The sequence below is a fragment of the Sebastes umbrosus genome, chromosome 8 (genome assembly GCF_015220745.1).
Source record: "Sebastes umbrosus isolate fSebUmb1 chromosome 8, fSebUmb1.pri, whole genome shotgun sequence".
NCBI classification, from domain to species: domain Eukaryota; kingdom Metazoa; phylum Chordata; class Actinopteri; order Perciformes; family Sebastidae; genus Sebastes; species Sebastes umbrosus.
In genome coordinates, this window is record NC_051276.1 from 14,959,596 (window position 1) to 14,971,310 (window position 11,715).

At 38.8% G+C, this 11,715-nt stretch overlaps 2 protein-coding genes across 7 annotated transcripts; one reads left to right on the forward strand and one right to left on the reverse strand.

Annotated features, from left to right (window-relative positions):
- Window positions 1–569: 569 nt before the first annotated feature.
- On the reverse strand, window positions 570–6,888 carry zcchc8 (zinc finger, CCHC domain containing 8). Of its 4 annotated transcripts, none has more exons than XM_037777720.1 (15): window positions 6,603–6,888; window positions 6,400–6,442; window positions 6,235–6,309; window positions 5,449–5,551; window positions 5,278–5,355; window positions 5,034–5,137; window positions 4,755–4,820; window positions 4,580–4,640; window positions 4,360–4,496; window positions 4,104–4,246; window positions 3,845–3,972; window positions 3,337–3,423; window positions 2,532–2,646; window positions 1,590–2,213; window positions 570–1,511 (listed from the first exon to the last, which is right to left on the reverse strand). In XM_037777720.1, exons 1-15 carry the CDS (start codon window positions 6,775–6,777, stop codon window positions 1,252–1,254), a joined length of 2,199 nt encoding a protein of 732 aa, XP_037633648.1. In that variant the 5' UTR covers window positions 6,778–6,888; the 3' UTR covers window positions 570–1,251. The 4 variants fall into 4 exon arrangements, with proteins under 4 accessions (XP_037633648.1, XP_037633647.1, XP_037633646.1 ...); XM_037777719.1 differs by having other exon boundaries at window positions 1,551–2,213; XM_037777718.1 differs by having other exon boundaries at window positions 570–1,550; window positions 6,603–6,887.
- Window positions 6,879–11,707, forward strand: si:ch211-110p13.9 (uncharacterized protein LOC562347 homolog). Of its 3 annotated transcripts, XM_037777743.1 has the most exons (6): window positions 6,879–6,952; window positions 7,446–7,487; window positions 7,782–7,981; window positions 10,097–10,226; window positions 10,328–10,461; window positions 10,555–11,707. In XM_037777743.1, the coding sequence occupies exons 3-6, from the start codon at window positions 7,862–7,864 to the stop codon at window positions 11,305–11,307; spliced, it is 1,137 nt and encodes a 378-aa protein (XP_037633671.1). In that variant the 5' UTR covers window positions 6,879–6,952; window positions 7,446–7,487; window positions 7,782–7,861; the 3' UTR covers window positions 11,308–11,707. The 3 variants fall into 3 exon arrangements, with proteins under 3 accessions (XP_037633671.1, XP_037633672.1, XP_037633670.1); XM_037777744.1 differs by lacking the exon at window positions 7,446–7,487 and having other exon boundaries at window positions 6,888–6,952; XM_037777742.1 differs by lacking the exons at window positions 6,879–6,952; window positions 7,446–7,487 and having other exon boundaries at window positions 7,694–7,981.
- The last annotated feature ends 8 nt before the right edge of the window (window positions 11,708–11,715 follow it).

An 11,715-nucleotide genomic window follows, 5' to 3' on the forward strand; every position in this document is an offset into this window, starting at 1 on the left:
CCCTTGATATTCTCACAGATCCAGCACATCCAGACAAACATGAACTTGTGTATGCATGTATGTACTGTATGTAGGTGTGTATGGGTATTTAGTATGCATGAATGTGCAAGTGATTTACAAGTCTCAGTGCAAGTATTGTGTGCATGCCAGTGTAGGTGTGTACTGTATGTACTAATAGTTTGGAACGTGTAGGTGTGTACTGTATGTACTAGTAGTTTGGAGCAGTCATAGAAATAACCAATTGACATAAGTCTCTAACTTGGGAAATACCCTTAACTTTGAAACAGTCTAAAAATAGAATATTCTCAATTGCATATGTGATATTAGAAATACCAATTTTCATGCTCCAAAATTAATTATATTAAAAAGTCCTGAATGTATATGAAAGTGTATTTAGCCTATTTTCTGCCAAAAGAAAACTCACCAGGCAACCATTTTATTAAAAGCCTAATCATGACTGACTGACACTCAGGTGTGTAGCTACCTCTATAGTATAACATATAGCTTCTTTAAAGTTGTGTTGAAACTGTATTTGAACATTTTATGATGTCTTTTTGCTGGCAGATCAGTTTGAAAGGGGAGAATGAACTTTATTTCAGCTGTGATATGAATCTATTTGATGAATAGAGAATGAATTCAGACAAAATGTAGACCAAGCTTTCTAATGTCATACAAACATTTGTTGTTGTAGTGCAGTTTCAATTACTGGTATATGTAATTTCATTTGCAATGTTCATCAAAATCAACAATGATGGCAACAGAAGGTCAACTAAAGATGGCTAACAATCAACTATATACTGTTAGCTCACATATTTGGCCAATTAAATCAAACCCACATCTAGCCATGGCTGCCAGACGAAATAATACACTGAAGCAAGTTAAAGCATGTTTACTTAATGATTTTAGAGCAATCCAAGTTGGACAAAAATAGAAAAAGCCATTTAAAATAAAAGAAATGACCATTTTACAAATTTTACAATAAAATGAATAGCATGAGTAACAACTGCTACAAAAAAACTGAGACCAATTGATCATAACCTACAAACTATTGCTGTTGCAGCATCCCTCAATGCCCCGACATCATTGTATGTTTACAGATCAAATGTATATACAGCATAGACATTCAACGTGGTACAAAATGATAAAAAGCTAAAAACATGCTTGATAGGATGTCATGAAAATGAAAAAGTTTTTGTTTAAAAAATATTCATGTATCCTTCCTTGTGTTCCACATAAAGACAGAAGCCATTTTTATTTTTTCTTTGCCAAACTTCGAGGGGAACTTTTAAGCACGTCTCTGATCCTCAGGTATGTCCCCGTGGCTTCAGCAACTTCAGTGAACTCTGGTGTATCTTCAAATGGAACAATGCCAGCTGCAAACTTGCTCCGATGTGGAACAGCTGTTATCCTCTCGTCATTAGAGAAATCTGGATCAGGGCTCTGCGGGTTGTCATCATGGGATTTAACTGGACCAGGAATCAGGGGGCTGTCGTCTTGGGATTTAACTGGACCAGGACTCAGCGGGCTGTCGTCCTGGGATTTAACTGGACCAGGACTCAGGGGGCTGTCGTCTTGGGATTTAACTGGACCAGGACTCTGAGAGCTAATCTCTTGAACCTCCGGTTCCCTTTGATTTTTGCTGGTATGGCAAGTTTCTGCAGGTTTCGTTGTGTCCATCACCTCTTCAACCACCTCCGTTTCTGTGCCGACATGAGCAGGTGTGGACACACTCGGTGAACTGGGTGCAGGTGTGGATACACTCGGTGAACTGGGTGCAGGTGTGGACACACTCGGTGAACTGGGTGCAGGTGTGGACGCACTCGGTGAACTGGGTGCAGGTGTGGACACACTCGGTGAACTGGGTGCAGGTGTTCCCACTGCAGGTGTCTCACAATCACTATTAGTGGCAGTGTCCGCATTTTCCAGAGCTGCCCAAATCAGCCTCTGCTGCTCCTCCAGTTCCTCCAATGACAATTCATCCTCTGTGTCGTCCACAGTCTCATCAGTGACAACCCAGTTACGCCCCCGCAGAGCCGGGGAGCCGTTGGTGGGTGTGGGAGGAGGTGTACCTTTAGGGAGAGGTGGGGGAGTGGGTGTAGCAGGAGGAGTGCCATGGGGTAAAGGAGGAGGTGAACTGAAGCAAGGGGAGCCAGGGGGCAGCGGAGGTTGGAACTGGAAGTCACTTGCGCCAGGATGATAAGGTGTTCCTGGGTCTGGGGGAAAACACACAAACATTAGAAAGGGATAATTTGACCCAATGAAGAGACAGCTGATTCAAGTATTATTCTGCATTTCAGCTACAAATAAAAACAGAAGAGCTGCTTTTTTACAACGTGGGAACATTGTAAATGCAGTATTTTATCAAATCATAAGAACGAAAGAGTGGGTATCGAGATTAAGATTAAGAAAATGACAGTTGACTGCTGCAGTTTTTGACTATTATCTATCTTTTAAACATAACTTTGTGTTCAAGTAACTTGGGAAGGACATTTTAGACACACAGTGATGTGCCTGCTGAGATGAACAGTTACCTGAATCAATATCCATGTCTGAGCAGGAGTTCCGATCAGGACTGGACCTCGTCTTCTTCCTTTGCTGTGGAGATGACTCAGATTCATGCCGTCTCTTGTTGCAGGTGGCACCAGGCTGTTGGCAAGGAAGAATGACAATGAATGAAAATATTGAAGGGCTCTGCCCAAATGCACAGTTATCACACATCCTCTCTTTATCAGTGCCAGTTTTTTTTTTTGGAATATATCGTTTTGTGTATTTATTTTTTATGGTTCAGTCACAATTGTTTGCATTTATAATCTGTCATACGGGTACATATACAGTATACTATGTCCTCTGATTTGTGTTGGATGATAAGGATGCAAACACTGAAATGTCCATTATTTTATGAATGAATAACCATGAGCAGTGAGGATGGGGGTGAGCAAAGTGGTGTGACTTTATAAGATTTATTTTCATTATTTGGTCACCTTACTAAAATGTAATGCATCTACCTATACTCTGCTCTCATGTTCAGGTATAAAATATCAAGTACCAAGATTGAGAGGAGCTGAATTCATGGTTGAAAGGGAGAGGAATTACTGCAATATTTATTATGGGTGTTATAATAGTCCTTCAACAATTTGTGTCTTTCATTTTAAACTACAGTGGTATCATGGAGAATGAGTACAGATCTGACAAATAGTACCCAAGGTGTTTGCAAGTGTTGACGTGTATTATCCAGAACATTTGGTTAAAGCGGTGCAAGACAGATAGAAGCTATGAAACATGTTATATGTTTTGAGAGGAAAAACGCAACAACTTGGGGGACTTTAAGATAATTACCATAGGGAAGTTGTTGGACAGGTAGGCTGCAAAGTTTTGCTTCATGTGGCTGGTCTGCATTGGAATAGAACCGTACTGCATGAACTCCTAGAGGTCAGAAAAATAGAAAGAAAAACTGTGAGATGTGCAACTGTTGTAAAGATGCACTACCACTAAAAAGCAGTGTATGGCCATTATGATGCTGATTCCTTATGATAGACAAAATAATTTATACACACATATACTGTAGCTCAAAGTGACTCCATACTGCAGTATTTGCATTAATCAATTATCTCAATTCTGTGACAGAAAATAAGTTTACAATTATACTATGATTCAAATTTAAGTATTCCAAGTATTGTAGCATTGATTTCCATTTTTCCTCTTTCTGATTTGAGAAAAAATGAAGATATAAACAAAACAACTATTAATATAACTGAAATATGAATAGGATTCAGATACCTGGACTCACTTATAGCACATATAACTAGTGATATATTAAAGAAAAAGACTATATCGTAGGACTTACATCTTTCATTTGGTGTGATGCAGGTACATTGAAGCCTGGGAAATCTACCAGTTTGGAAACATCATAAGAGATGTTTTGCGAACTGGTATTGTCGGTTATATTACCGGTTATATTACCATCATTTGAAACTAGAAAAACAGAAAAAAACACAGATTCAGAACAACCTTTTACATTTCAATAACATTATTATGTTTTGCAGTAATTTGCTCAAAGGAAAATCAGTGCGACCGCACATGTTTCAATTTAATTTAAAACATACCATTCCCATCATACATCGTTATGCCAGAGTTTTCCATCTCTGCCTCTTTGAGCCAACCCGGTGGGTAGCCGAGCTGCCTCATGCGATAAATTAGAGGAGGGAGGGTGGTGCCATCAATTCCCAGCGCTTCCAACAGCTCCTCACTGTTCACAGTGTAAAACATGAAATTATCAACATTTACTTTTACTTGGTACAATAGATATTGCATGTGATTAAATGATGTTTGTGTCTGTTGTGTACAAAATAACAATCCTACCTCATGACTCCAGGCTTGTATTTAGCAAACCTCTCCTCCACTTCATCAGCATGATATCGCTGGTTACTCTGCATGCCCTGGTTGCTGCTCTGATTAAACTCCTTTCTTCTCTCATTAATTGCAGCCATGTCTTTAGGCTAGGAAGGTAAACATGTATAAATGTAAAAAAACATTATGTTTAACTTGGGCTCATACGATAATAAAGCTTATTTGTTCTTACCTTGGGACAGTCTCTCAGCTGATGACCACTCAAACCACAGTTGAAACACGTTGCTTTGGGTCTACAGTGAACAGATGGACTCATCATATAAGTATATGCCACACAGCAATGAAACAAAGCAAGTCATAAACAGAAGATTGAAACAAAATAAATCTTCATTAATAACCAGACATACCTTCTCTCTTTCATTTCTACATCCTGTCCATCTGTGCCAACAACTTGGTTGAAAACCTGCTGATAGCTTTGAACAATTCAGGAAATTTGATCATGTCTGTGCAAAACAAAGTGACAAATTCTTTACCTTGTCTATTTCAACACCTTAATAGAAGTCCAACTTATAGAAAAAAATACAAAATAAATTGCCACATTTAAAATCAAGGACACATATTTCACATGTTCAAAACAGATGAACATGATTTTTGATGATGTGTCAATTTATCCATCTTAAAGATACGTTGGAACATCCCATCCGTCTGTCAGCTGGGGGTTGTCATTCACCAGAGGCTGTCCAAGTTTATCAACACTGAATGTAGTGAAATATAAGACACTTCCCACCACCTAAGACAGAAAAACAAGAAAATAGTTTATGATATGTTAACATAGCATGTAGACTATTTGTAAAAAAATACAGTTTTCTTTTCCATGCGGCAAGAAAGTGTGCAATATGCAAACCACTGAAATGAACAATAAATACTCACTTTAAAGGCTTCGGTTGTTGTTCTTACGCTACTTGTAGAGGACTTCTGCGGATCTTCATCCAGAGCAAAAGCTGAATTCTTCATAGAGGGATTGAACATGTTTATTTTTTTTAGCAAATTCACAACTGTATTGATATTAGTCACAATAAAATACATTCTAGGTAAACAAACCTGAGGTTTCATTTGATAGATGGAGTCTTTCTTTTCATTGCTCGGTTTCTGGTGATTCAAAATCACACTGCAGATGCAATCTTCAATTTCTTGACGACACAGCCTAAAGGGAGACAATTATTTAGCAATGAGGTAGATGGATAGATAGATAGATAGATAGATAGATAGATAGATAGATAGTAACTTTATTGATCCCGATGGAAACTCAAGTTTCCAGCATCACAGTTCCATAGTGCAAAACATGTTAGTAAAAAGGCGGTAAAAAAGTTAGTAGTGTAAAGTACAAAAAAATATACCAGATATAAAAATACAAGGAGATGAAGAAAACTGTTAAAACTGAATATAGTGCAGGGTAACAGCTGTGATACAGGACTATTAAAAAAGTGAATATAGTGCAGAAGAGACTGTTAAAAAAGTGAATGTAGTGCAGAAGGTGCCCAAACATCAAGTTAATTAATATGATGTACTTTCATCTTGATATCCAAAAAGTAAAAAACTGAAACACGTTTTGGCAAAGTGTTTTACCACTAACTAAATATATTTAACATTGCAACTTCAACTTGACAGTCAGCCAAGACAGACGTGACAGAACTTACTTTGCAAACCCCAAGTGAGCAAATAAACCCAATTATTGCCATGTAAAATAAAGGCATTTTAATTTTGTTCAAACACTACAGTGTGCTTGGATTATTTTTGAGGGAGACTTGCATTTTGTACTTCTTTCCACCCATGCAATGAGCCCTGCACAAGACTGAATGAGCATAATAAACCCATTTGACAACTTACTTTGAAATAATGTTGTTTGTATAAAGGATTTGAAGAGCTGGCCCGTCCATGTTGACATCTTCAACTGTGATGCCGCTGTGGAGTCAGAGGATGAATTAGCTGCTTTACTTGATGATCAGTTTCGTTTTCATTTGTTGGGCTTAAGTGTGTTAAAGTAACTATTACCTTGGTCGTGTCAGGATGTTCAGTTTTCTTCTCAAACCTTTATGTAATCTAAGAGTTAAGGTAAATAGACAAAAAGCCTGCACAAAGAGCCATTAGTATACATGTTCAGGTTTTCTGTTTTCTGTTTTTGGTGCACAGACAGGACGTTAGCTAGTGCTACAGCCGCACAGTGCTAGCTAGCACACTGATCACATGAAGGATATTCTCCTCTGTGAGCCTCTGGATGTATTCATCACACTCCTCCAGGCGGCCCCGCAGCTGGCCCGTCTCCCCCTGCTCTTCCTCATCACTGGTGAAGCGAATATGCGTCGGTACCGTCGGTGCGGAGTCATCGAGCTGCTCAAAGAGCTCACTATCCCCGAAATCAACCTCAGCCATCTTTACCCAGCTCTGTGCTACAGGACGCGACGTCACAGGTCGAAGGTGCTGTTCTGTGTTTTCATTGGTCCTCACGGTGTCACGTGTTAGGTAAACTAGGGGTTTTTAGCCCACAGCATTGTATTACAGGTTAAGCGCTTCTTATCGGATCACAACAAATTAACCAAGGGATAAGGTAACACACACACATTACACGTTTTCTAACATATGTGTAAAGCTGTGGGTTGCAGATAAACCAAGACCAAGCTTATTAATAGCGTCTTTTTTGGTTTCGTAAGACTCCGTAAAACAGCGTTGAGGGTTTAAATACTCATCGTTCATGTCTCGTTTATAGTGATGGGAATTCCGGCTCTTTTTAGTGAGTCAGATCATTTAGCTCAGCTCACCAAGAAGATCCGGCTCTTTCGGCTCCCAAACGGCTCTTAATGTTTACCACTTCTGCCTTTTATAATTCAGCCAAATTTATCTTTAGCCTTTTTGACCTATGATTAGTATGTGTGCACATATATCACTTCAATTATTCAATATAATTATACTAAACCTTATAATTTCCAGAATATCATAATTTCTACATGCTGCTTCGTTTCCGACTGTCACTCATCTTGTCTGCTATTCGCGCACCGCACTCCTCTCTCTCTCCTCCTCTCCCTCATGCTCTATACCTGTAGACCGCCAGCGCGCCACGCACCCCCGCCCCTCCCTTCTTGATGGTATGATCCTTGTCTTTCATCACCTGAATGGCCTCACGGACGTCATTAACACAACATTCAGTCACAGTCAGTGCATGGAGTGCCCGTGGCGCGGAGAAGATCATCATATCATTCTGCCTTGAAATAATTAAAGAAAGAAAAAAAAAAAAACGTCTCTCGGACGGGAGCCGGCTCTTATCGTTCACTTAAAAGAGCCGGCTCTTTGAACCGGCTCGTTCGTGACTGACACATCACTACTCGTTCAGTCAGTTTGGTCTGCTGCAGCACGTTTGACTTCTTTACTTTTGTTTACAGCTTTCTGCTAAAACATTCAGTGTTTCTACGGGACAAGACTCAACTGTGACTGACTGAGAAGCTTCATTTTGCTTCCAGCAATGTCAAGTTGCTCAACTATCCACTTAACTTTACCGCATTGTGACGGGGGCTCACTGAAGATCCGCTTTATTCACCTGGTGGATCTGACGTCATTCAGGCTGACAGAGTGTCCCAACAAGGTGAGTGTTAGGTATCACTGCAGGTTCAAAGGTATATTTTTGCTCTTATAAGCTTGACAAAAATGGTAGATTTGTTTTTGTAATCATATTTCCCATAAGCCCTTGTTTCACCCTCTAGCAGCTAGGGGGTGCTATCAGCCATTATTTTGTTAATAGTCTGTTTATTGTCTATACTGTATATACTGCTCCTATTTTTATACTTCCTTCTATTTAAATGGTTCATATTTTGTTACATTTTGTTTAGCTCTTTTTTATTACTGTGTAAGCTGATGCATCTTGTTTTTTGCACTATCCCCTTTGCTGCTGTACATTGCAAATTTCCCCACTGCAGGACTAATAAAGGAATATCTTATCTTATCATCTTCTATTTACACATACAGTAACTTAGCTAGAGCTTACTTTTAAATACAAAATCTGTCCATTTTCAAATGTATGTCTTTATCTTTATTTATTTATTTGCACATATATAAAACTGCACAAAATCCAGTCAATGAAAAAAAAACAAAACAAGAAATGTGTCAGGAGAGGTCAAGAAGCCACAGGCTTATACAAAGGACCTCCCACCAACCCCAGGAGAAAAAAAAACAACAATAACAAAAAAGGAAGAAAGATCTACGCTAACATAATTTTAAAAATACAACAAAAGTTAAACAACAACAAGAAGTACACAAAATGTGCAGAACAACCTAACCGAACAGTGGAAAACCAATAAAAACAATGAAATACATACAAAAAAACAGTACAGAAGAAAAGAAAATATATCTAAATATATCAAAAGATAATTAGAGATCATTAATTAAATGTGATGTTAATTTCCTTTTAAAATGTTCTACGGATAACGAGCTCTTGATAACGTGTATTTTGGTGTTCCATATTTGTACACCACGATATCTGAGGGAGTACTGGCCATGTTTTGTTTTGTAAAAAGGCAGGTGATTAACGTGTCTAGTATTATGTGAATGAATTTGAGAATTAGATTTAAAGAAGTTGCTAAACGATGATGGTAAAGAAGAAGGCAAGAACATGTATTTATATATAAACACACATATCTGATGAATATTTATGTCATAAACTGAAAGAATATTCAGTTTCCTAAATAGTGGAGCAGAAACCTCCTTAGAGTTTGACAAAGTTGCCAATCTTACAAATCGTTTTTGCAACAAATAAAGCTTATGAAGATTGGAGCGGTACGTATTTGCCCAAACAATATTACCATAAATCAAATAGGGATAAATCATGGAACAATATAAGGTTAATAAACAAGATACATTTATGAAACTTCTTAGTTTGCTGATGATTCCTAGTGACTTCAGTTTTATTACAAATAAAATTTATGTTTTTTCCAATTAAATTTTTCATCAACTAAAATGCCTAAAAAACGACGACGATCTTATAGCTGCAGTGGGTAGAAATGGAGCAAATATGATTAAAAAAAAGTTTTTTTTATAAAACGATAAGGACACTATATCCTGACAGTAGTGCATGAGACAGGTAATCTGAAAAAAATGATCGTGCCTCTGTGTCCTCCGGTGCTCCTATAATGGCATCTGCAAAATTTCAGAGACTGGATGAAAACAGCCAATCAGAGCTGAGCTGGAGTCTGCTGTCCAACTGTCGTCTATGAGAGCCAGGTGTCAATCGCTCGCGAACTACGATCAAAAGCAGGGCTGATCATATATGAATCAATCAATATTCTGTTACTGTAATACCTATTTCCCGCCTCAAATGTTTTCAGAAACATCTTGTACTGTACTGTTTAGCTGTAAAACGCTAAAGTTTGTGACCCGGCAGCCATGTTGAGATCAGTTGAGGAAATACGAAGTGCAAGCACCGCCCAACAGCCGGAGCACAGCCAATAGGAACGCTCTCTCTGAAATGACCTGTGATTGGCCAAAGTCTCCCATCACAGGCTAGATATTTTAAAACCTGAAAACAGAGCCACGAGGAGGTAAAGAAGTCTAGTTATCTCTCAGAACACTTGAATTAAAAAATATGCTGAAAGGTTATTATGGAATTTTTGCCCAGTGATGCCAAAAACATTCTGCCCACTGCAGGTTTAATGGAAGACAAAATACGGAGGTGGGTTCATGTGAATCATCTCTGTATCTGTTTCAGAGTCCAGTGGTTCCTCTCTATTTAGGAGCTGATCTCCTCTCCAACACGGACATCCGCACAGAGAACCATCCCAGATACCACGCCAAGTTTGCCAAGAAGGGATTCGCAACAAAGATACATTTTTCCTCAGGTAAACTGCGTGAGAAAATAGTATCATAAAGATATAACAATGGTTTGGCTTACATCAATACACACACACTAACACTTGACAATGTTATCTTCCTGTTGCAGCATTCAGGTTCCATGGGTTGAAGGTACCTACTTCAAATAACAGCCTCTGGTTCTACAGCGTCCAAGGTCTGTTTCGAGTAGCCTTTGAGATGTACAATAAGCAAGAGCAGCTTGCTGTGTTAGAGAACTTCCAGGTGCAATACACTTAACATTATGTGTTATATATTTGTTTTATATATACCCCAATATAGCTTTTTTTTATATATATTACTGTGTTTCCTTTGTAGGATGTTTGGAAATCGCAGATAAATGACAGCCCTCTGAAAATTAGTTACAGCCTCAGTGTGCAGCTCGACTTTGCACCATCCAGCAGCCTACAGGATACAGATTCAAGGAAGGAAATGTCACAACCTCAGCTTTGCCAGGTTGGCAGTGACACAGGTGATGCATCAGCAGATCATGACTATTGTTCTTTTCCCAAGCAGAGCTTGCAAACTGAGCAAAGCCGACAAGTGGTATCCTCAGTGAGACAGAAGTTGCACAGCTTGGATGACAAACTCTCCTCTGAGACTCAAAGCTACACAGAACAGCTGGAGACCGTCTTGCTGCTTTTGGAGAACATTGATCGGTATATAAATGGGAATCTAGAAGAAAAGGATGTGACAGAAACTGTGTTAACCCTGCTAAAGGCCAAAGACTGGGGCTGTGTGTATTCAAGCTCCCTGCTTTGTGGTATAGGACGTTGGCTAGGCCAACAGTTTCATGCGGCCAACAGCAGCATCAGCCAGAAAGTGGAGGGCTTTAAAGTTCAGCATATTGAACAAATTAGTGACTTGCCACCTGCTGAGGAACTTGCCACAGAGCTGTTCCCAGAAGCCATGCAAACACTGCTGCTGCATTGGATGGGCTTAAGTGAGGAGTCCACTGTGGAGAAGAGACACAGTGAGTACCCAATCCTGCTCCTCATCCTAGAGTTTGCCAACCACAACCTCATCACTGGTGTGGCTCATGTCCTGTACTCCAGTCTTATATGCAAATAGGAGTGGATTTCCATTTAGGCATCAACACAAATACCGGCAATTTAACTTAATCATTTCCAGTATTAAAATGCTTGTATATTTGTATGTGAAGTTGTCCTTTCTTGCTTTGGGCAGTCTAGTTTTTGCTGCACATACATATTATCAGTTTTGGTAACAACTAGAGCTGGGTGACAATTCAGTATTGTTTGATGACTTTCAGTGGAATCCGAATACCATGACATCATTTTTGTTGTTTTAGAAAATTATTAATGATTCCAAGCAAAACAAGCAACATTTTCTTTCTCTTTTCTTTCTTTGTAATGGACAGTTCTTAAACACACAGTTCATTTAACTTGACATCAACTTGATTCATTTGATTTTGCCTTCGTTATATTGCTATATAAAATGATTTTGGAAAAAATATTTTGA

Excerpts from the sequence above, each read along its gene's own strand:
- zcchc8 (XM_037777717.1), bottom strand. The coding sequence starts at position 6,777 with ATGGCTGAGGTTGATTTCGGGGATAGTGAGCTCTTTGAGCAGCTCGAT. Across the intron at positions 5,552-6,234 it reads ACAAACAACATTATTTCAAA|GCTGTGTCGTCAAGAAATTG; the intron begins GTAAGTTGTCAA and ends GTCTCCCTTTAG. Across the intron at positions 4,497-4,579 it reads AGCTGAGAGACTGTCCCAAG|CCTAAAGACATGGCTGCAAT; the intron begins GTAAGAACAAAT and ends TTACCTTCCTAG.
- si:ch211-110p13.9 (XM_037777743.1), top strand. The coding sequence starts at position 7,862 with ATGTCAAGTTGCTCAACTATCCACTTAACTTTACCGCATTGTGACGGG. Across the intron at positions 7,982-10,096 it reads TGACAGAGTGTCCCAACAAG|AGTCCAGTGGTTCCTCTCTA; the intron begins GTGAGTGTTAGG and ends TATCTGTTTCAG. Across the intron at positions 10,462-10,554 it reads CTGTGTTAGAGAACTTCCAG|GATGTTTGGAAATCGCAGAT; the intron begins GTGCAATACACT and ends TTTCCTTTGTAG.